We start from the raw sequence: 25,079 nt of genomic DNA on the forward strand, positions 1-25,079 counted from the left end.
CTAGTTCATTCTGGCAGTTTTTAGTCCAGTTACATAAGAATTTTCAAAGGCTAAAAATCACAGGATATATGATTTTTATAAGAAAAGTGGTTACTTTATTTCTTTTAAAGAGAAACCTCCAAAGTCGGAAAACTTAAATAAATGTAAAATTAAAACTCATAATTAAAATTACTTTAAAACAATTCATATACAGTAACAAAGTCCAAAAAGTTTAGGAGGAAAGAAAACGTAGTGAAAAAAATAGTCCCCATCTTTGCTCTATGAAGCAACTAAAAATATTTTAAGAATTTCCTAATGTCACAAAAAAACTTTTTTCCCCAATACCAAAGCAAACAATTAAGGCATTTGAAATTAAAGTATATAGAAATATGTTCTTTAAACTTTCTAAATGACAGTTCTAAAGCTCACAAGAGAATGTCATCAAGCAGGTTAACTAGAACATTTTTTTAAGTTTAAGAGATACATTTCCTTTTTTTCCAAAAATGAAAGCAAAAATAAATAAATGCAGTATCCTCTAGTAATCAGAATCATCAAAAAGGAAATGAAAAAAACTAAGGCTCATGAATTAAGCTTAGGCTAATTAGATATGTTATGAAAATTTTAATCTTTACTTCTTTAAAAGTTTCAATAGTTTTATTAAAACAAAGGTATAAGAAATTACTTCAGGAAAAAAATGTATCTTACAAGAAGAATGCTCCACTTGGCAACTGGACTCTGCAGGGCTCCCGGAAATACTAGCAGTTTCCTCCGTTGTCTTTCCTTTTAACCATGAAACCAAGCAGTATGATCCAGAGTTGTCACAACAGGCACTTTCCAAAATATCACATAAGGTGTGACAAAGGAGCTCCTTCCGCTCTTCCTCTAAAATAACCAAAGTATAAGTCATAATGGTTTTCTTTGGGAAAAAAACAAACAAAAATAATCCAGGCATGAATACAAATCCTAAGAATGTGTTAATTTAATGGTGAAAATCAAGTGTTTTAAGTAGGAGAAAAATCCACAACTGATCTTAAATTATATTTTAGGAAATAATGTACATGAGAGTTACAATGTCACCATCACTAAATAATTCCATTAATGAGAAAAAGAATCCTGAAAAATGCAGAATTAAACATTAGGAGGAAAAAAATATTACCTGATACTGATCACCTCTCTCTTAGCTGCAACTGAAGCATTTAAGCCATGAGGTTGCCTTTATTGTAGAAGCAGGCACTGTGTAAGGGCCTGTTGAGACCTCTATATTTTCCCCACTTCTGAATTAGTCTAATGTCTTTGATCTCCCTGCCCCACAGGGTAAAAATAATGAGCTAATATACCTTCAGCCCATTACATTAGCAGAGGCCACTGTTGTTACACCTCGTGACAGATGCTACTGAGACTGTATTGCTATAATTTGATCTATAGATTTTTATTTTAAAAGCATAAATGCTCAATTTCTTTCTGAACCTTGGCCACCTTCCTCTTTTCAGGGAGTATTACTCTCTGAAAGCAGTACTGCTTTCTAAACTTTCAGAAGGAATAAGATGTATAAACATCCCATGTAAAATTTTATGCTACAGAGGTTTCCACCTCTCCTGACAGATTTAATGGTCTTTAAAGGCAGAAACTGTGCCATTCACTTCATAACCTTCACAGCACTTATGACAATGCAATATAAATTTTTTATTAATGTGAATATATTTCTGTGCAAGAAATCTTATTAAAAATTCATGTTAATAGTATCTCTTAAACAGCATCTTCTCACTAAAATTTATTTTGCATTCCCACTATTAATGAATTAAAAGTGCAAGGCAGTAACATTTTAACTCTTGAATTACAGATCACCAGTAGATTCTACATGCATGGTTTGGAAGTTGTTTTGCCCTAATACACTAACTGAGGTTACAGTATATCCTACCTCCTTCTAGAAGTTATTGTGAGGTCCTCATGAAATTGTGTAAGTGAAGTAAAAATCCTTGTAAACTGTCAGGTGGAATGCAAATTTTTTTATTATCAGGTAGTACCATACAGTTCTCTGCCCTAATTATATTGCACAAGCTATGACAGCTTCATGTGCAATTTAGTTCAGATTTGCAATATTATTTACAGTGTAAAACATTATACCAAAAGATGCAGAAATATAAAAATAACTCTGAGTTCTTGCTCAAAGCTAAATAAGACAAAACAAACATGCATAAATGACTATTCCTTATGGTATGCTTTAATTTAACAGTTTAACATTTAATTTAAATGTACACTGTTTTAGCAAGAGGCCAAAGCTTTTTCCCTTATATTGTTATATTATCCTATCTTATAGGAAACCAAATTTGGAAATATATGTATTTTAAAACTTGGAGTCACTGTCCATGAATCTTTCTAAAATATGAAAAAAAATAAACCTCAGGAAAAAATATCCCATTAATAGTTTATAGTTTACGAGAGATAATTTTAACTAAACTATTACCAATGAATTCTGCACGGGTCATCCATAAAACAAAAGCTGGGTAAAACTTTATGAAAGACAGCTAACATACCTGGGCAATCCCTCCAAGAAGACTTCTCAGAAGAAAATAGGAGCTTCTTCAAAAGAAATGCCTTTATACAATTAAAGCAATAATTATTAGCATACATTATAAACATAAATCGAAATGGAAAAAAAACTAATTTGTACCTCCTATATAATCTTTTGAATAGGCCTATAAAAATTTCAAATGGCTCCCCTTCACATTCAATAGTAACTGGGCATAATTATCTATTCAGAATGTACTATTATAAACTTAATTCTATAGCCATAAAATTCTTCTTCTTTTATAACACACAATTCCTGGTAAATAGAAGAATTGACTCAAAATAAGACACAAAACTGGAAAATTGAAGAAACATAATGGGAAGGCCCTACAGAATAGGAACAAGTCTACATTTCTCTGATTTCTTGGGAGGAAAGAAATCTAAATACAAAATCTAAGAAGTCATAGCTCTATTAGCTCTGATTTGTGATACAAGAATACCACTGCAAGGTCATTATTATAAGAAGCTTCTAACTTCCTGGTCTAACTCACAGATGTAAGGTTTAAAAGAAAAAACAAACTGATTTCTAACCTTTTCCTTAAATGAGCCAACTCCGCTACAAAGCAGTGATTTAATGCAAAAGCAGTGCAGTGTAATACAATGTTTCCTTCTCAAACTACAGTTCAGGGACTATCTGCAACCTAGTCTTATTTAAAATGGAGATTCTTATGCTCTATTGTCTCTGAATCTCAAGGGGGCAGATTCAAGAAAAAGAGGTTACTATGGTGATTCTTATTCATATGTGTTTGAAAGCAGTGGTAACAGATAAGAGGACTGCTTTGAGTCAGACAGACACAGGTTTAAATCGTAAGTCTTACTACTCTACTAGTTAAAAATAAAAATAACACAAACTTCAAAAGGTTGCAGTGAGGGTTACATGAGATAATCTATGTAATGCACTTAGCACAGTACCTGGCATCTAACAAGCAATTATTTCAAAGAATTTTAAGAAAAAACTAAATATGACATATTCTCATGGAAATAAAATCTACAAATTTTACAATCAAGTGCTTCTGATTTTTACCCAAAATGGTAACAACCATAAAATGAAGTAGTGAGGAAATAAAATTTGGGGAAAGTGAGGTGGGTCACTCATTATTTCACCACTAATACAACCACTTAGCACTTTGATATATTTATTTCTAGTCTTTCTTTCGCAACTTTTGTAAATTTTATTACAAAACTTAATAGAAGCATAACAAGTACGTGATTATTTTCCGTTTTAATTTTTCCCACAGAATTCATAATTATAATTCTTAATCACTAAATTTCTATCAAGCTACCAATATTTACTTAAACATTACTTCATGTTTAAATGACTGTACATTAGGTTGTTTGCAGATTTTTTAAAAGCTACTTCTTGAATATAATATTTCCCATATTAAAGATGATTTCTTTAGTTAAGATCCACAGAAGTACATCTAATAAAGATAAAAAATCTGCATTATCATAGTTCCAAGTATAATGTAAAATTCCTTCCCAAAAAATCAAAGTACAAATTTGCACTACATAGCGATACATGAGTATGTCAAAACCATCCTACCTTAGATGCACTGGAAACTATTTTCCCGTTTATAACACTCTAATAATTATGAGTGTTGCCAGTGAATGTGAGATTTACCAGGGTGATCACTTAGTAAGTTATTTAATGTCTAGTCACTGGGTTGTACACCCAAAACTGATATAATAACTTATGGAAACTGTAACTGAGAAATAAAAATGATTGTTAAAAAAGATTAGAAAGAGTAAGCAGTAGGGTCTGGTTACAGTTTTATTTGTATTTCTTGGATTCCTACTGAGTTCGCATGTCTTGGTTCTTTGGCTGTCCAGCATCACTGCACCTGTTACGGTTGCGTATGAATGCTCATTCCACCTCTGTGGTCTGGGTTATAACCAACTTGTATAAGTTCTTTTGTATAAGAAAAGACAATATCCATTTATTGTTCAGATTCACTGAAAATATTGTTTCGTACTTGGAACTCATCCTTTTTCTTAGACAGCTGACAATACATTGTTTTTAGTTTTCCTGTAGCTGAATATTACACTAAGAATATGTTTGATATATGGTATTAGATGATCAAAATTCATTTTCCCTTCAAATTGCCAGGCAATCATATCAGTGACATTTAGTAAATTTCATTTTATTCCACCACTGATTTATTTTTTAATTTAATCTTTATTGTATTTTTTCCATTACCATTTAGCACCACTGATATATACAGCTTCTTTATCACAGTACCTGATAAATTCTTGGTAAACTGTTACATGTAATGTGGTCTACCACTGTATTATCTAATGGTTCCATAGTATGACTATTCTTCTAGCAACAGTGCCATGTTTTAATTTTTACAATTTAAAAGTTTTAACATCTGGACTTGCTCCTTTCCCTTCACCACTCCTAATGATTTACTTTGACTTTTAATTGAAATTGTAATACAAACAAAATTGCTCTATGACTGAAAAGATTTATGTGACTATGAAACTAAAAATCACTACCTCCAAGATACAGCAGGATTTCGACCACTACAATTATCCCTCGTTACACAGCACCCCTACCTGCAAAAATAACTACCATTCTGGAATTTCATAAAACACAAAACTCCTATGGCATACCTTGCATTTAACTACATTCACAGACTTCCAATAAATACCCGAAGTAGTATTAATGGCCCAAGAGGGACAGTGTTAATATAATCTAATTGGCAAATGAGAAGTGCAAGGAATATTCAAATTCAGATAATAATATTCCTACTAGCAAGCAAAATCTGCCTCAATTATTCAACACAAGTAGCTCTAATAACTAATTTATAGTTAAACTTTATTCTTTATATTCAGTAACTCCCAAGGAAAGTTCAAGCACTCATTTTTTAAAAATTTTTAGCCCTGGCTGGTGTAGCTCAGTGGATTGAGCGTGGGCCTGCGAACCAGAGGATTGCAGTTCGATTCCCAGTCAGGGCACGTGCCTGGGTTGCAGGCCGGTTCCTTGCAGGCTAACTACCAGCAGGGGATGCACAAAAGGCAACCATACATTGATGTTTCTCTCCCTCTCTCCCTCCCCTCTAAAGATAAATAAATAAATAAAATCTTTAAAAAAAATAAAATAAAAATAAAAATTTTTAATAATTCCGCTAATGCAAAAAAATACATGTCAACTCTATAAGAAATAAAATAATGAACTATAAAGAATATATTTTGTAATCAGCTATGAAGGGAGATTTATTTCCTCCTTCAGAAAAATACATATTTAATTTAATTATGTAAGTGTATAAATATAAGTTTTGAGAGAGAAATTTACTTTGCAGCCAACAGTTCAGGAATTCATTCTTTATGTACAATGAATAATAAATATAACATTAAATATGTATTTTCAAAACCCACTTATTAAAACATAAACAATAAATTTAACTTCTTTTATAACTCAGATGGAAGTATAATAGTAAACCAAAAATTCAATATTTTGTCTTAACAATGTAACAGTTTATAACAAACAAGCCTTTGAAATTCAAATAATGTAACACATCAAGATTCAAAATCAAATACACATATTCAGATTAACCCTATCTTTTACGGGGTTAATAAAATAAAGATAAAAATAATTTTTCATTTTGGGAATTCTGTTTCAAATCAGTTGCAACCGATTTTATTTTAAAGGCCAAAGCTGTAGCCTAAAATATCATAAACTGCCAACTTATTTTAATAATTTATTAAGTTTTAGGCCATGAAAGTATTAGCTCATATCCAACTTTTTAGTAAAATCATTCTTATAGAGAGATCACATGAAAACAGTACCATTGCTACAATTTAATCTGTAGAATGAAAATGCTAGTACTCAATAGGATCATTGTATTAGAAAGATGACATGATCATTAATTCCTAATTTCCTGAAAATCAGGGAACACTTATTTTGTTTTCTTGAAAATATAGCCAAAAGGCTCTTGCCATGTAACCTACTCAGGTTCTGAATTCACTTTACTTTCTTTATTGAATCTATTGGGGTGACACTGGTTAGTACAGTTACATAGGTTTCAGGTGTACAATTCCATAACGCATCATCTGCATATTGCCTTGTGTGTTTGCCACCCCAAGTCAAGTCTCCTTCCATCCCCACCTACCCCTCTTACACCCTCCTCCGCCTCCCCACAATCCCCTTCCCCTCTGGTAGTCACCATATTGTTGTCTGTCTCTGCTGATTCACTTTTATTTTGGATACCTACAGCAATTTATATGAACAAAAGTTAAGAGTTAACTGATCAAGTTTCATGATTACAGAGTACATATACTAGAAAACAAAAAGTATAGCATGAAACATTTGAACATGTCCCACTAAGGAGTTGGTAAAGTAATCTGTTACCTGAACAGGTGCAATAACAGCACAGGGGCCACCTTCAAACTGTTCTAATGCAGATCCTTCTGATTCACTAAACACAAACCCTAAAAATGAAAGCAAGTAGCAAAGATTTAAAATGCAATTCAAACAGCAGCCAAAAGAATTTTTAATGTACTTTGCTTGGAGAAAGATCACTTATCACAGCAGCACAGTATCTTTCAGCCAGGAGCAGTGGTAACTTCAAGGAGGATCAAGAAACCCTTGAAAAAAGATATGGAACCTATTCCCACCCACAAAATGTACATAAACACATACATATGTACATATATACATAATAGTTTGTATCCAGTGACCCCTCTAAGTGGATGAGGGGGATAAAGTATGGAAAAGGACACCACATCTGAGTTTTATATAGTTTCATTTTACTTGAAGGAAGACTAGACAGTCTACTGAATTCAAACAAAAATTTTAGGACCCTTTCCGTATAATACATGTATATTTTGCCCCAATCTTTGTGTCACATTCTGTAAGTTAAAAATTAAATCATCATACACAACAGTGAACGTACTCACACTGGCTCTGTCTTAATTTTTTTATCCTCACCTGAGGATGTTTTTTCATTGCTTCTAAACAGAGGGGACGGGGTGAGGAGAGAGGAAGAGAGGGAGAAAGGGAGAAAGCAGGAGGAGGGAAGGAGAGAAGGAGAAGAGGAGAAGGGAGAGAGAAGGGGAGAGAGAGAAACATTGATTGGCTGCCTTCTCCTACTTGTCCCAACCAGGGATCGAAACCTGTAACCTGGGTATGTGCCCTGACCAGGAATCAAACTCACAACATTTCCGTCTATGGGATAATGCTCCAACCAACTGAGCCACACTGGCCAGGGTACCTCTTAATTTAAATATTACCTGACCAATACCGACTGAGAGCAGCTAGTAGAAGCTGTTGCAGAGAGCACTGGCACCTTGTAGCACATACAGAAGTGAGGAGAATTGAGTTGTAATTGAGAATTACAGTGTGATTTCTTGGTTTAGGAAATCATTTCTCCTCTCTTAGCCTCAGTGTATTTATCTTTAAAAGGATCACTACGATTCCAACAGACTAGGAATATGTAAAGTTTCACTAAGAGATTATACTTGGTCATTCATCTAACAACTATTTAATGAGCATCAAATACTATACTAAGCATCTAGGATATACACATGAGTGACTGACTCCCTAGTACGGAGGAGCCTACAGTCCAGGTGAAGACAAACACACAAACAAATAATCACCAAAATAAAGAAATGAATGACACAACAGAAGGAAGACAGCAGTGTTGTGGACATGGCTCACTCTGCCTGAGTCAAGTGCTAACAGGTGAGTTTGAGGCTGATCTGGAATGGGAATCTGCCAGAGAAGCAAGAGTGGAAGGATGACTTTCAGGTAAAGAAAACACCTTTATTAAAGGCAAAGGGTTAGTCAGAGCAGGGCAGGTATATGGAGGAAATTTTAACGTACCTGAAAAGCAGTGTCGGGGTAGGACAGGGGAGAGCATGCACAGGAGGAGGGGACACTGACAAGAGGTTGACAGTGGAGAGGGCCACACCATAACAAGTACTAATTAAAGTAGTAATATGATCACACTTTTTCTTTTTTACGTGACCAGAATGAGGATGAGCCTGTTTTATCAGCCACATAACACACACGTGCGCATGTGCACACACACAGAAGTACCTAGCTTGAGATACTAAGTGATAGCAAGCGATTTTTCAACCAGTGTGCTCAAGAATGCTTACAACGTACAACATCTGACTATTCAGTCAGGGGCACTGACCTCTTTTCCTTTAGACCAGGGGTGTCAAACTCATTTTCAATGGGGGCCACATCAGCCTCATGGTTGCTTTCAAAGGGCTGAATGTAATTGTAGGACTGTATAACTGTAACTACTTCTTAACAGTTAAGCAAGAGCACAGCACTGCTGGGTAGAAACAGGGTGCTGGGCCAGATTTGGCCCATGGGCCTTGTGTTTGCCACCTGTACTTTAGACTGTCAAATAAAAAAAAAATGACAACAACCAACACAACAACAGCGATCCAGTGTGAATGCCCTGTCTTCAACCATAGCTATATAGGTCATGTAACAGAGCTGCATCTCATCGGTCACATTGCACAACAAGGTTGCATCAGATTGGTTAATTCTTGGTACCAGAAATCCTTATATATAAGTACAGGCGCCTGATTTTTTAAAAAGTCACTTTGGAGCAAAAAGGATAGATAATTACTATTATTATTATTTTTGTAAATCACTCAAAATTATACCTATTTTTTGTTAGACTGGCAACAATTTATTTTTTGGTGTGTGGCAGAATTTTAGCAATCAATGTATGGGTGCCATGACAAGTAGAAGAGGCAACATTCAAAGGGTAAGAAATCAACGCACATCCTTCCCATCCCAACGCACATCCTTCCTCTTTACCTTTCATCTCTCTCTTTTAAACAGCACTTAAACATGCATCTTACATATTTAAGAACAAAACATCTTAGGATTCCACCAAAAGCTCATCAGTATTTGCCCAAAGGAGTTTGTACAATTGCCAAGGCCCACAGCATGGGCTTACTCTTACCAAGAGTAAGCCCTAATGTAAAGTATGGGCTTTGGATGATAATGATGTATTGATACAGGTTCACTGATTATAACAAATGTACCTACTACTCTCCTGGAGGATATTCATACAGGGAAGGCTATGCATTCTGTTGTGGGAGCAGGAGGCACATGGAAAATCCCCGTACCTTACCCACGATTTTGCTGTGAACCTAAAACTACTCTAAAAAAGTAAAGTTTTAATTAAACAATCATTTGACCATTTAAAAAAAAAACATTCCACCCAAAACTCCAACCACTCTCTCTCAAAGCCCACCTAGCTGTCTATATGCACTGTCTCAATTTCCTTACCTCACAATCTACTTATCCCACAATAATCTGGTTTTCAACCTGTGGCTACCCCAAACTCATTCTCACAAAGTTCACCACTGACCAATGAAAGCTATTCCTTCAAGTCTTTTCTTTTTCAGTCTCCCAGAGAATCATCTGAAGTGCTCACCACTGACTTCTCAAAAACCTTTGTCCCTTGGCTTTATTGGTCCCTCTGGCTCCAAGTTTGTTTTCTTCTGTTTCTTCTTAGTCTCCTTAATCAACTCCTTTTAAATGTTCCTTAGGAGTTGGCTTTGGAATCTATGTTCGTTGTTTTTACTGTTGACACTACTGCAGGTGTCCCTGTTCCACTGCCCCCGGCGCCCCACCCTCCCAGTGCCCACGTCCCCTTCTATTCCGAACATTCTCCCTGGGTAGCTGGTCTTCTTCAGCCCAGTCACAGACAGGCTCTAAGTGCTTCAACGTGGTCCTGGAGGATCTGGCTTCTGGGTGTATTTCCTACCTCATCCTTTGTCACTCTCCCTCTTTAGGCTCCAAACATGCTGAGCTTCTTTCAGGTCCTCAAATACCCATTTTTTTCCTCTGATTTCTTACCCTTTGAATGTTGCCTCAGCTTGAAACACATGCTAATCTTGTCTCTGAAAAACTCCAACATCTTTTAGGCTTCACCTTAAGATAAGGTCCTCTTAGTTCAAGGCTCCAAAACATATCTTGTTGTCTGTCCATTTCTATCCCCTCTCTAGTCTACCAACAAGTTCAAACCATTGTAATCTCTCACCTAGAATAGAATACTCTTAAGAATTTCCAACCAGATCTTTCCATTCCATACCCCCAAGCCTCCAACAAGGTTTCACCAGAGTTACCAGTGGGATATTTTAGAAATGCAATTGTGATTTTTGTCACAGCCTGCTCAAAACATTTCAATGGTTTCTCACTGCAATTAGAATAACAACCCAGCTCCTTTTTATGACCTAAAGACAATGTATAATCACATCCATCTTTCCTCAGTTCGCCCTCACCTTCGTCATCTTGACGTCAAGCCCTTAGAACATCCCAAGTCTTCACCTGAGGCCTTGATGTTTGCTGTGCCCTCTGCATGAAATGCTCTTTCTCTCTCCACATAGCTGAATTCTTCACATTTGTAACGACTCAGCTAAGGTATTAACTCCTCAGAGTGTGGTATGACTGATCAAACATGTCAAAAGTGGTTTGCGAAGTTTCTTGGTACTACTGACATTTTGGGTAAATAATTCTTGGCTGTGGGACTGTGTTATGCATTGGAAGATGTTTAACAGCACACTTGGCCTCTACACACTAGAAGCCAAGAGCAGGAGAGAGCCAACATACTCAAAGTATCCAATTCAATAAAGTTATTGGTGAATTGAAAAAATGTGTCTTTTATATTACAGATGTCTTGCCACATCTTTTATTACTCTCCCCTTCCCTCATCCCCTCTCCAGCCAAACCAACCTCTGTCCTGTTGCTTGAACAAAAAAACATGAACATTCTGCATTAAGTCTTTTATAATGGCCATTCTCTCTGCCTGGAACTTTTTTTTTTTTTCCAGTTATCGGCATGACTAACTCAGTTATTTCCAGTCTTGCTCAAATCTCATCTTCAAATGAGGCCTATCCAGGCTACCCCATCCCATAACTCCCTAATTATTTACCTTCTAACTGTTATGTATTAATTTATGCTGTATCATGTTTATGATTTGCCTTCTATCCCACCCTACCGAATCTAAGTTGCAGAGGCCTGGAACACTGTTGTGGGGAAAAAGGAAGGGAGAATAAACGATGCTTATAAATAAGAAAGTAGAAAACACACGCTTATCTTCCAACTGAATAAGAGGAAAGCAGGCAAGAGTAGAGAATAAATTTCCAAGTTAAAAAACAACTTTAAACCTTTAAATCAATGTGACTTATTGCCTTTAAAATAAAAACTGGCAAACCCCCTACACACAAAAAACCCAAGGATTTGCAAAAGAGAATTACCTAAAACTGCCAAATGAATTTTAAAAACAGCTATGTGCCACTGTTGAGGCTTAATGGTGAACATATTATCTAAAAATGCTAAACAATTAAAACAAAGCAAAAAACCCAAACTCCTGCAGCTTACTGTTTTCACATATCAAAAGAATTTAACATGACAAATCAACATAGTTTCATAAATGAAATATCTCTAGAAAAAAAAATTTATCCTAACCTGAGAACATTTTTATTTCATTGCGTTTAGAGAGAGAAGGAGGGAGAGAGAAACACTGACTGATTGCCTCCCATTCATACCTGGGATGAGGACTGGGGACAGGGACCCCGGATCTTCTGTGCTCAGACCAGGGGACCCACAACGCTTCCATTGCTAGACAACTCTCCTACCAATTTTATAAATATTTGCCCCAAACTACTTATACCTATAATTTGCTTCCAAAAGACTAATGACATTACTGTTGCCAATTCAAAGTTAATGGCATATTTTGAATGCAGTGTCCCTTGTGCCTAGCCCCATAATCCCAAGTGACTGCCCCAGCAACCTTTAACAATGAATGGTTTCCGCCTCTACAAATTAATGAACACAATGGTAAATACAGCAAAACCAGTAACAATATCCTTCTGATTCAGAGGTGCAAACTTAAACACATCATTTGGTTGCTTTAAAAGACCTTGGTCAATGTAAGACCTTGAAGAATTACATCGACACAGTATAACAGCACTCTCTGAAAAATAAACAAACAAATCATTTATTTTAAAATCATATTGATTGAATGAACCCTGTTAAGGAATGTGTATAACTAAAGGGAGGCAGAGCATTATAATGTCATTATAAAGTTCTATTTTAAATAATGGTTACCTATAAAATAAATAATAATTTCACGTAATTGTCAGGCCACTGCCAGAGAGGGATCTTTGGCTTACTCTGCAACCACATTTTAAATTAAGCTACCACTTTCTGAGTGTTTATAATATGTCAGATATTGTGCTAAGTGCCTGAGTGTATTTACATGTCTTTAATCCTCGCAACAACCCTATAAGGTTGACACTACTGTTATCTGCAGAGAAGAAAACTGAGGCTTAAATAAATGACACAACTTCAACCAAGAATTCAAGTGTGCCTATTCCAAAGTGGGCTCTCAACCATTACTAGAACTGCCTGAATCTAGTTCCCCTCGAGTTCTGCATCACAGTATTAAAATGCAAATGACGCTGAATGGTATTTATTCTACACTGTAAAAGCTTAATTAGTGTTGGCTAATTACAGGGGAAGTAAATCCTTCCCCTACTTTACTACTAGGATAAGTCAAAGAGGAAAATAAGTTTTAAAATAAAGTCTGCAAATGTGGGTGTCCAAGATTTTAGAAAATATTAGTTAAGTGACCATTAAACAAGTAAAAGAGCCAAACTAATTACACGTAATTCACTCCCCATTCTATCAATTTGGGTGCAACTTTGGCCTGATCATTTACTCTTTCTTCCTCACTCACCTGCAAAATAAGAGTGATAGACTAAACAACTTGACTCTACTACATTATGATTCTAATTTTACCAGCTATTAAAAGAAAAATATCCGGGAGGGAGGGAAGGCTTATTTACACCCTGAAGTTTTGTTACAAAATACACATTGTGAAAAGGGGATAGATTTACTGTTAAAATTCCTCCAAATCTTCTAACAACAGGTATTCTCTAAATAAATATTTTAATAAGTCATAATAAACGGCTATTATTTGTTGACCTGTTTTACATACACACATATATTACTGATACATTACTGACTCCAAAGGCTATACTCTTAATCTCACTTCACCAATCTTTGTTAAGTCACCTTAAGTAATGTGTCCGTTGTGTTTTCATATTAAAACTTAAGAATCAGGTATAAAGTGCCTAGCGTAAGGCCTGGCACAGTGCATGAATTTGACAAATGGTCACTTCATTTCATTATCACTCATATTATCAACAAAATTTCTTATGTAACTCAAAAGGAAGTGCTATGATTCATTTTCAAAAAGGGTCTTTTTAACTGTAACAGATACTAAACCAACTCTAACCCAGGGGTTCTTTGGTTTAAGAGAACACTTTGTAGCAAGCAACGCTGTATTCATGCAAGAGTACCATGCCTAACCACATAATTAAAATAAAAACAACAAAATTGCTTTCTGGGATTTTGACTTTAAAGCCAGTTTGACTTTACAGTGGAAGTCCCTTCCTTCGAAATCAGACCAAACGCCAATAACATAAAGCCTTCCTTGTTAGGGGCTAAAGATTCAGGCAGCCACAGACAGCACTGCTCGAGAAACTGACACTCGAGCACAAGGCACACCTTCAGGGCCATTGCAGCTCAAAAACCACCCTTTTCTTCTCCAGCGGAAGGGCAGTCCAGGGAGAGGCTGAGGCACTGCGGGTCTTTAATGGACAGCTGTAACCATTTTCCTACTCAACCTCTCCCTCCAGGTCAGGCAGGGCGTTTCTAGAAACTTCCAGTTTCTGAGCTGGGCAGGGGAATTGGGACAGAGTGCGGGGCACGCGAGAGGGCTGGCTGGCGCGAGAGGCGTCACAGCCAGACTCTCACAGAGCAAAGGAAGCGGCGCTGGAAGTGGGAGCCCAGCCTGGGTACCTTGCGTCCAGCGGCAGAAGATGGTGTCAGAGAGACCGGGACTGCTCTTGGTGCCCCACACCAGCTCCACCAGCTCTTTAGTCAGTTCGGACATGATGGGGTACGGGCCAGCGGATCTTTGCTTTCAGAACTCCTGCCCCGAAACATGGGGAAGGAGCGACTCCGGAGACAGGAGTTGCGGGACAGCAGCAGCAAAGCGGTTGGAAGTTTAGACGCGAAAAAGACGGAGAGAGCTACAAGCAGAGACCCCGCCTGTCAAGACCTCTTAAAGCAGCAGCTAAGTTTCCCCTACCGGAAGTGCCTGGGCCACTTCCGGCTCCTCTTTCGCTACCTCCCCCACTCCGGCGGGCACCGAGTCACCTCCCGGAAGCGGAAGTGGGGCGTGGAAATTGTTGCGGACCACTGTACAGGCTACTGGTCTTTCTGAGCGCAATCCACGGCCAGTTGGTGGAGTAGAAGCTTTTGTGTTAGCAGGTACGCCACTACCGTGGGCGCTGCCATGTTTCTGAAATCCTGGAACACTTCCTCCCTGCTATGATCTTAGCTGGAGCTATCAAGCCCAAGCCCAAGGGCCTGGAACATAGCCTATTCCTTAAATTTCGTAATGTTAATTATGCTAAACTAAAGTGTAAGACGGTGGTTGAGTCTCAATGAAGAAACATGCATGTGTTTGAGAACCCCAGCCCCCATTAATTTGAAGGCTCTCAGCCTCTGTACCTCAAGAGATCATATAAAGTTGAACAAACTATTAACGGCATAACTGAATGCAGCATAATGTACGTTAGTAATGTCTCCACCAAGGGTGAGGCAGAATGACAAAGCTATTTGTAGGAAAACAGCTTCAAAGCAGCCGGTTTGTAAATGGTAGAGCATTTTCATCTCTACCTATCGAGATTGTAGGGTTTATGGGCAACACCTGACCTAAAGTCAGGGTTTTAACCATTACCAAGCAATCAGTTAAATTTAGTGTGTGTGAAAACTTCTATTTGTGCTACTTAAAAAGAATATTCTCTGAACTTTAAATTTTAAAAAAAGGACAAAATCTGTCAGGTTCCTTCCAGGTTGCAAATTAAAAGGTTTTGCTAATTTACACTTCAATTCTGACTTCAGCAACCTTTGCTGTTGTTAAAAAGAATTGATCACAGTGCCCAAATCATATCCATAGCCTTCCTCCTAATTTTTATTTCCTTTACCCTATTTTTTACAAATCAATCTTACCCAGTCCTTGACTTAATATAAATTCCATATATAATAAAGCTTTCTTCTGTCTTTGCAACCTAAAATAAAAACTTGGGTTTCTAAAATTTCATAGTTTCTATCTTATCTGGAATTTCCTTATGACAATTACTGTCGTCTTTATATTTGCGAAGAATTATTTACTTGTCTCCTATGTTATCAATTTAAGAAAGCCAATGACCTGTCTTATTCATAGTACTTAGTATGCAGCCTTGAACATTGCTGGATTTCAGTAAGTATTAGTTGAAGAAATGAAATGTGTCTTTACTGGAACATAATAATTCACTACCTTCCAGTGAATAAGGAATCAGGGAATATAGTATTGACTAGTCCAGTTAAATATCATTTGCATAGTGGTCTACAACTTACATAATTATTTTCCTTCCTGAAAGATATAGAAGGGTCTGTGTTCATAGACCCTAAAAGTGATGAACTTCTAAATTCAGAATGTAGAGGTTTGCCATATTTTTCTTTCCATTAATATATGAAAATGTGGGGTCAATACATGGGTGACCCTTCCCCCTCCCATGACTGAGGGCTAGTCAGGTGGGCTACTGGCCAGAAGGAATTTGTATTGTTTTGGGAATGATTGTAGCTCTCTCCTTGTCTCCTTGTGGGAGCATCTTCTTGTCCTATGACTGTTTCTTGATGTCTTCTTTCTACTTGTACACACTGAGGTAATATAGTTAAGAGTCAAGCATAGGACATGTGCCTCCTTTGTCTGGGACTCCTTAAAATAAGTCTCCAGCTCGGGAAAGTGCAGGCTCACCAACCTGCAGCCATCAGTGCGTTCCCCTGTAATGTGGGTAACAAAGGGCAGGTCCACATCTGCTAGTCCTCCGGGTGGTTTTGTCAGAACACCACGAATGCTTAAGCATCTCCCAGGTTTGGAGCTCCTTTGTTACAGGAAATATTAATGGTATAGTATATATAATACCACATCATATTCATTTTACTAATATACATATAGTTGTTATAGATTTGATTAACTATAGATATGAAGAAAAATCTATCCTTTCAAAATGTACTTTTAAAAATGGAAGATTTCTTGAGCTGTGATTTTTCTTAGTGTCCAGCTGTAGTGAAGCTGACAAACTCTTGGGTAGATATTGATATATATATATCTATCCCTTCCACCTTTACTTTATAGTCTTTATTTTCAACGTTTAAAATTTTTAAATTAGCCTGACATTTTCAAGAAGAAATATTTGATTATTGTTAAATTATTTTTATTGCTCAATGACTCATTAGTTATAACAAATTATAAATTTTATAATTATAAAATAGTAGTCTTGCTTAGACTACAATAGAAATGCAAATTAATATTTATTTAAATTTTTCTTAGTAATTATATGTAACAATAATACATACTGGAAGCAGTGAAGTTTGTGGGATCTATGTTGGCTATATGACAATAAGGCCTTTCTCTTTTATTACAATGGCTTAAAAATTATCTAAATTTTCTTTCAAGTATATGTATTACTTTATATTTTTCACTTTTCCCCTTCAGGACAATCTGTAGTTTTGATTAAACTGATATGTAATATCAGGATGTACATAGGTTGCATGAATGATCTTTAGTCCTAAAAGAGTCCTAAAATACCAGAAACTTAAAGTTTATAGAAAGTTTTATTAGTAATACTTCTCTTTCTAACTCAAGTCAAGGCACTTTCATAAAACTGGGCTAAGATTTCCATCATGATTAACTCTCTGTAGCCATCTTTACTACATTACAGTAACAAAATTAAATCCTCATGAAACTCTAACTCTGTGTGTAATTATTTTCCTGTTTTTCCCAAAATTCCTGTGACAAATAAAAGCACAACAGCTTCATTACCTGTGTCCTGTAAATTACCATGAGAAGAACAATTCTCCAACTGGGAGTCCTCAACTCCTAATTCAGAGTATTTGCACCACCACTTATCAAGGAGAGGTCAAATCTTTAAAAAAAAATTTACCCTACAGTAAAACGAACAAATTCTAGGCAGGTTAATAAAACAATCTCATGCCTTTTATTAAATAGTCAATAAAAAGTATTTAATTTCTATGCTCTATGTCTTCCCAGAACAACACTAATCTGTCATGGAAACAAAAGCCCTCCGTTTGCATCATCCTCACCTTATCTCAGCCAGGTAGTTTTTCTACTAAGCCTACCAAGTTCCTTTTAAGGCCAGCATCATCATAAATAGGGCGTAGTGCATTCCCAAAGCAGTTCCTATTAGCATTATACTCCATTTCTGACTGCAGCAACCTTTTCTGTAGTCAAAAGGAAGTTTTCAGAGTGCCTGAACCATATCCATATGGTGGGAAAGGGGTTAAATCGTTAAATGCTGATTTAAGTAAAGTTAAACAAGTTGTTCACTGTAACTCTCCAAGAGAAGGGGTTGTACTCAGTGTTAAAAGTTACATCTGAATTATTTCACCCATTGAGCTTCTCACACAGTTTTGTTCTGTAGAATATTGTTTGGGAATTGCTGGTATAATGGAATAGACTTTCAATTGGAGTTAGAAAATAAGAATGCTAGTTCTTATTTGGGTACTAACTATGACCTGGATGAGTCACTTAACTAGCTATACTGTGCTTTCTTCATCTATAAATGAAGGGAAATAATTTAGATAATCTCTTAAGATCCTGTTCACTTCAGATCCTGTCCAGGTCTATGATATTAAAAAATAGCTGTGTAGAAGTTAAAATACATGGAAAGAGTGGGAAGAAGAACATTGAGCAAGAAATCATTTAGCACTATTCTTAACATAGAATAAAAGAGGTTATTTGCCACCTATCACCTACTCATGCTAATATTATAAAATGAGAAAATCAAAGCTCAACTTGTGTATCAATCTAAGAATGGCTATATTAAATATATGATGTTTGCACACTTGGATGCACCATGCACCATAAACTCAGTATGTGTCAAATCAAACATGTTTTCCCATAAAACCTGCTCCTCCTTCAATGCTTCATAATCAGTGAATGGTACCATCATCTACAAACAAGCACATATTTTAGTGTTCTCAATTTTGATTGAATAAGTACTGTTAAATACCCTCTCTGAGGCTCACTTGCAAAATTAATAAAGTAAGCTTATTAATAATAATTACATATAATGATTATGGGATTTAACAGAGAAAACTGTATATAAAAGAAATATGTACATTTAGAAATACTATTCCTACTTTACCTTTATTAATGAGTTGAAGAAAATACCATAGGAGCAAAGATGAGAAATGAGTTGTTTCTTCATTTGTACTAGAGAAATCTTCAGAGAAGTTTGAACTGGATAGACTTTTGACTAGAAACAAAAGAGAAGATGTGATTTTAGTCATGAAGCATTACTGTGGCAGAGCCTGGCATTTGTGTCACTAGAGAGAGATGAGTTGTCAGTGGCACATTAAGGAGGGTGCTATAAACTGAATTGTGTCCTCCTTGAATCCATATGTTAAAGCCATAACCCCCAACATGACTGTATTTGGAGATGAGGTCTTAAAAGAGATAACTATGGTTAAATGAAGTCAAGATATATGTTCCTAATTTAATAGAACTAGTGTCCTAATAATAAGAAGAAGATACACCAGAGATCTCTCTCTCTCACTCCACATGAAAACAAACAAAAGGCCATTTGAGGACACAAGGATATGGTTGTCTATAAGGCAGTAAGAGAGGCTTCACCATTAACCAACCCTGATGGCACAATAACTTAATACTTGCAGCCTCCAAAACTGCAAAAAACCTAGCTACCCAATCTCTGATATTTTGTTATGACATCTGGAGCAGATCATTCTATAAAGGACCAGAATCTTAAGAACATTGAATATAAAGGTAAGATTTATTGATCACATTTTGTAGTAGTCACAGTACTAAGCTCTTTACATGAATTATGGCACAGAACCCTCACAATTTTGTGAAATAAATATGATAATAATAATCTCCTCAAAGGATAGTAACTTTGCCCTGTATCATGCAATAAATGGAAAAACTAAGGGGCAAACCCAGGCTTTTCCATCCCAGAATGTACGCTGAAACATTTTTCAGAATATGGGTGTTTTCTTGTACTCACCTTGGCTCCTCTCATGCACACTCAGGCCCAGTAGAGCAGCCACAAACAGTGTGAATTGTGTGGTAGCTCCAGATAGTAGCCCAAGGCAAGTCACATGCAGTAGCTGGCACCAGAACCATGACAAAATGGACCCAGGATCAACACAACCAGTGGCGGACTTGGACCACACCAGAGCTCAACTTAACTAGCCACACAGGCAGCACACCCAAAGGGGGATTCCATGAGGCACCAGACCTGATGGGATCAACTGCTTCAGGGGGTAGCCCCTGTGTAGCAACACATACACCATGACCCAGGTCTATCCTTATAGTCAGCTACCTGAAGGTTAAGTCTACCCACGAATGGGCCAACAACATTCAAGACTCAGCCACAACTGGAGGGTGCACATAAATGATATAAGAGGTGTCCCTGGAGCACCTATGTTTAGTGATCTAGAATATCGCACCACTGAGCCTCACAAGATACCTACATCATGGAGCCAGCATAAAAAGTTTGAGAGTCATAGCAAATCTACTTAATACAGACAAGCACAAAAAAACAGACAAAATTGAGAGGTAAAGAAATATGCCCCAAATGAAAGAACAAGAGAAATCCCAGAAAACAATGAAAGGAAATGCAAGCAACCAAGAAGCTAGATGCAGAATTAAAAACAATGGTTAAAATGATGCCCAAGGACCATAAGGGAAGAACAGATGATCTCAGTGAGAACTTAAACCAAGAGGTAGTAAGCATGAAAAGGGATATAGAAACCATTAAAAAGAACCAATCAGAAATGAAGAATACAATATCTGATGTAAAGAATGTAGTAGAAGGAATCAGCAACAAGTTAGGTGAAACAGAGGATCGAATCAGCAATTTGCAGGACAAGATAACAGAGCAACGAAAAGAAAAAATAATTTTTAAAAAATGAGGAAGTGCTAAGGAAACTCTTGGACAACATCAAGTACAGCAACATGTGCATCACAGGGATACCATTAGGAGAAGAGACAGAGCAAGGTATACAGAACCTATTTGAAGGAATAATGGCTGAAAACTTTTCTAACCTGGTAGAAGAAAAAGACACAGAAGTCCAGGGAGCACAAAGACCCCCAAACAATGAAACCAAAGAGGGCCACACCAAGACACATCATAATTAAAATAGCAAAGTTTAAAGATAAAGTGAAAATATTAAGAACAGCAAGAAAAAGAGAGTTACCTACAAGGGAGCTACCATAAAGCTGTCAGCTAATTTCTCAACAGAAACAGTTCAACCCAAAAGGGATTGGCATGAAATGTTCAAAATGATAAAAAGCAAGGACCTACATCCAACACTACTCTATTGAGCAAAGCTATCATTTAAAAATTGAAAGCAAAATTAAGACAAAAAAAAACTAAAGAAGTTCAATACCACCAAATTAGTATGTTAGAGGATCTTCTTAAAGAAGAAAAAAATAGAAAAAGACAGAAAAAGAAACATAGGTAGAAAGAACAAAATGGCAATAAGTAAGTACTTCTCAATCATTTTAAATGTACATTAACTAAATGCTCCAGTCAAAGACATAGGGTAGCTGAATGGATAAGACAACATGACTCACATACAAGCTGCTTACAAAAGACCCGCTTCAGAATGAAAGATACACACAGACTGAAAGTGAGGGAATAGAAAAGGATATTCCATGCAAAAGGAAACAAACAAAAAAAACCCTGGGTAGCCATACTTATGTCAAACAAAAGAGACTTGGAAACAAAGGCCATAAGAAGGGACAAAGAAGGATATTACATAATGCTAAAGGGATCAGTCCAACAAAAGAATATAACCTTAGTAAACACATATGCACCCAAAATGAGAGCACCTAAATATATAAAGAAAATTTTGATGGACATAAAAGAAGGTGTTGAAAGTAATGCAGTCATAATAGGGGATTTTAATACCCAATTGACATCAATGGATAGATCTTCCAGACAAAAAATCAAGACAACAGTGGCCTTAAATGATACTCTAGACCAGACAGATTCAACTGATATTCACAGAGTATTTCATCCCAAAGCGGCAAAATATACATTCTATATTTTCTAGGATAGACTACATGTTAGAACACAAAACAAGTCTTAATAATGTCTAGAAGATTGAAATCATAAAGCAACTTCTCCAACCACAATGGTATGGAGCTAGAAAGCAATTAGAATTGAAAAAACTGTAAAACACATAAAGGCATGGAGGCTAAATAACATATTACTAAACAATGAATCGGTCAACAATGAGATCAAGGAAGAAAAAATTGCCTTGAGACAAATGAAGATGAATGCACAAAAACCAAAATCTATGGTAGAGCAAAAGCCGTCTTAAGAGGAAATTCATAGCATTACAAGCCTACCTAAAGAAAAATCTCACACAGTCTGACCTTACACCTAAAGAACTAGAAAAAGAACAACAAAGCCTAGAGTAAGTAGAAGGGAGGAAATAATAAAGACTATAGTAGAAATAAATGACTTAGGGTCTAAAAAACAATAAAAAGGTCAATGAAACCAACAGCTTTTTCTTTGAAATGATAGCTAGGCTCATAAAGTAAAAAACAAAGAAGATCCAAATAAATAAAATCATAAATGAAAGTAAAGTAACAACTGACTACACAGAAATACAAAAGGTTATAAGAAAATTTTACCAATGACTATATGCCAACAAATTGAACAACCTGAATAAAATGCGCACATTTCTAGAAGCATACAATCTTCCAAAAAATGAATCAGGAAGAATCAGAAAATCTGACTGGACCAATTACAATTAATGGAATCTAAGCAGCAATCAAAAATCTCCCAGCAAACACAGGTGAATTTTACCATACGTCAAAGAACTAACACCTATCCTTCTCAAACTAATCCAAAAATTTCAAAAGAAGAGAAGACTCTCAAACTAGTTTTACAAGCCAGCATTATCCTATCCAAAACCAAATATAGACAGACACTCAAAAAAAATTATAGGCCAAGGTCGCTGATTAACATATATGCTAAAATCCTCAAAAAATATTAGCAAACCTGGTCCAGGAATATATTGAAGAGATCATATCCTATGATCATGTCAGATTTATTCAGGGGATGCAAGGTTGGTACAATATTCACAATCAAAAGACATAGGTAGCTCCATTGTACATTTCCCGCAATGTACAAGTGTTCCATTTCTTCATATCCTAGCTTCTGAGTTGGGATTTTTGTTTGTTTGTTTTGTTTAACTTTTGGGGGGTTTTATTGATTTTTTAAGAGAGAGAGGGGAAGGGAGAGAGAGAGAAAAACACTTATTTGTTGTTCCATTTATCTATACATTCCTTGGTTGATTCTTGTATGTGCCCTGACCAGGAATTGAACCCACAACCTTAGTGTATTGGAATGAACTCAATGACCCAGCCAGGAATGTTTGTTTTGTTTTTGATCAGCCATCTTAATGGGTATGAAGTAATATTTCATTGTGTTTTTGATTTGCATGTCCCTACTTAGTAGTGGTGTTGAGAATCTTTTCATTTTATTATTGGCCATTTGCAAGTCTATTCAGGTCCTTTGCCCATTTTAATACTTGTTGGTTTTTATTGTTAAGTTGTAGGAGTTTCTATGTATTCTGGATATCAATTCTTGTAAGATATATGACTTCCAAATATTTCCCCGCTAGTCAGGGGTTATCTTTCACTCTACTGATAGTGTATTTGATCCATTAAACTTTTTAATTTTGATGAAGTCCAACTTATCAATTTTTGTTGTTTATTGTTGCTTATTCTTTTGGCATTGTATTCAAGAAATCATTCCCAAATTCAGTGTTATAAAGCATTCCCCTTATGTTCTCTTCTAAGAGTTTTATAGTGTTAGCTCTTATATTTAGATCTTTGATTCATTTTGAGTTTATTTTTGCATATGATGTAAGGTAAGGGTCTAGCCTTAAGGATTCCATGTTTATTAAATGGTCACAAACTGGATGTGACTAGAATGTGGAATTTGCTGGTGCTAGAAATGAACTGGTGGCCTAGGATATAAATAAGACACTAGTTTTTGGATTTTAAAGTAGTCTGGAGGTGGTTCTTGGGGATGGTTGTTTTATTATTTAGTTGGAATTTTTATGTGGTCGTGGGAGGAGGCAAGCACAGTGTTTACTGACTCCACCATCTTAACTGGTAATCTGAGATGAATTGTACTTATTATTAGCAAAAAACATGGGAAAGATCAAATGAAATGTTATATGAATTGTTTACCTTTCTCAGGGAATTGAGGAATGATCTGAAAGCAGCTGTGGAAAAAATCAACCTGCAATACCTCGATGAACTTGTAGGTGATCAAGAATGATCTCAAAGTTTGTTGCACAGCAAAGGAAACTATCAACAAAATGTAAAGGCAACCCACTGAATGGGAGAATAAATTCACCCCTGATGCATCTGATAAGAGGACATAACATCCTAATATTATAAAGAACTTATAAAACTCTCCATCAAAAAGAAAACATGAAAAACAAATAATCCAATTAAAAGTGGGCAAAAGACCCGAATAGACAGACACTTGTCCAAAGAGGACATACCAATGGCCAATAGCCATATAAAAGGATGCTCAATGTCACTAATCATCAGAGAAATGCAAATTAAAACTACAATGAGATACCAGCTCACACCTTTATGACTGGTTATCGTCAATAAACATGTAAGTGTTGGTGAGAATGTGGAGGAAAGGGAACACTTGTGGACTCTTGGTGGAATGCAGACTGGTACAGTCACTGTGGAAAGCAGTATGGAGTTACCTCAAAAAATTAAAAATGGAAATGCCTTATGACCTAGGAATTCCACTCTGTGAATGTACCCAAAGAAAACTAAAACACTAATTTCAAAGAATGTATGCTCCCCTAGGTTTATTGCAGGTTATTTACAATAGCCAAGCTATGGAAGCAGATCAAGTGGCCATCAATACACGAGCGGATAAAAAAGCTTTGGTACATTTACACATTGGAATTCTACTGGCCTGTGAAAAAGGAGGTTCTATACTTTGAGACAGCATGGATGGACCTGGAGAACATTGTGCTAAGGGAAATATGCCAGTCAGAGAAAGACAAATACCATTATGATTTCGCTCATATGTGGAATCTAGTGAGCAAAATTAACAAAATAGAAACCAACTCATAGAGACAGAGAACCATGACATCTTCAGAGGGGAGGAGAGTTGGAAGGGGAGATAAAAGGATTAAGGAAAAAACCTCAGAGACAAAGACAACAATTTGGTGATTACCAGAGGGAAAGGGGGTTGGGGGAGATAGAAGAGAGTAAAGGGGGGATAAATGGGGGGATTAATGGAGATGGAAGGAGACTTGACTTTGGATGGTGAACACACAATACAATACACAGATGATGTATTATAGAATTGTACACCTGAAACCTACATAATTTTATTAACCA

General features: G+C 36.3%; 1 protein-coding gene across 4 annotated transcripts in view; it reads right to left on the bottom strand.

The window, feature by feature from the left end:
- Window positions 1-14,709, bottom strand: part of MINDY3 (MINDY lysine 48 deubiquitinase 3) — a 95,306-nt gene extending 80,597 nt beyond the window's left edge. For 2 of the 4 annotated variants that reach the window (XR_005068618.1, XM_037060760.1), the window contains exons 1-4: window positions 14,390-14,709; window positions 6,899-6,978; window positions 2,514-2,574; window positions 685-861 (exon numbers count right to left, since the gene is read on the bottom strand). Coding sequence is in view for 1 of the 4 variants with exons in the window: in XM_037060760.1 (XP_036916655.1) it covers window positions 685-861; window positions 2,514-2,574; window positions 6,899-6,978; window positions 14,390-14,483 (412 nt within the window). In the remaining 3 variants the exon portion in view is untranslated. The remainder of the gene's footprint in view (window positions 1-684; window positions 862-2,513; window positions 2,575-6,898; window positions 6,979-14,389) is intronic. The other 2 variants (XM_037060762.1, XM_037060761.1) reach the window with 2 other exon arrangements.
- Window positions 14,710-25,079: the final 10,370 nt, after the last annotated feature.

Source organism: Sturnira hondurensis, unplaced genomic scaffold, assembly GCF_014824575.4.
Source record: "Sturnira hondurensis isolate 20B ecotype Veracruz unplaced genomic scaffold, ASM1482457v3 Scaffold0012488, whole genome shotgun sequence".
Lineage (NCBI taxonomy): Eukaryota > Metazoa > Chordata > Mammalia > Chiroptera > Phyllostomidae > Sturnira > Sturnira hondurensis.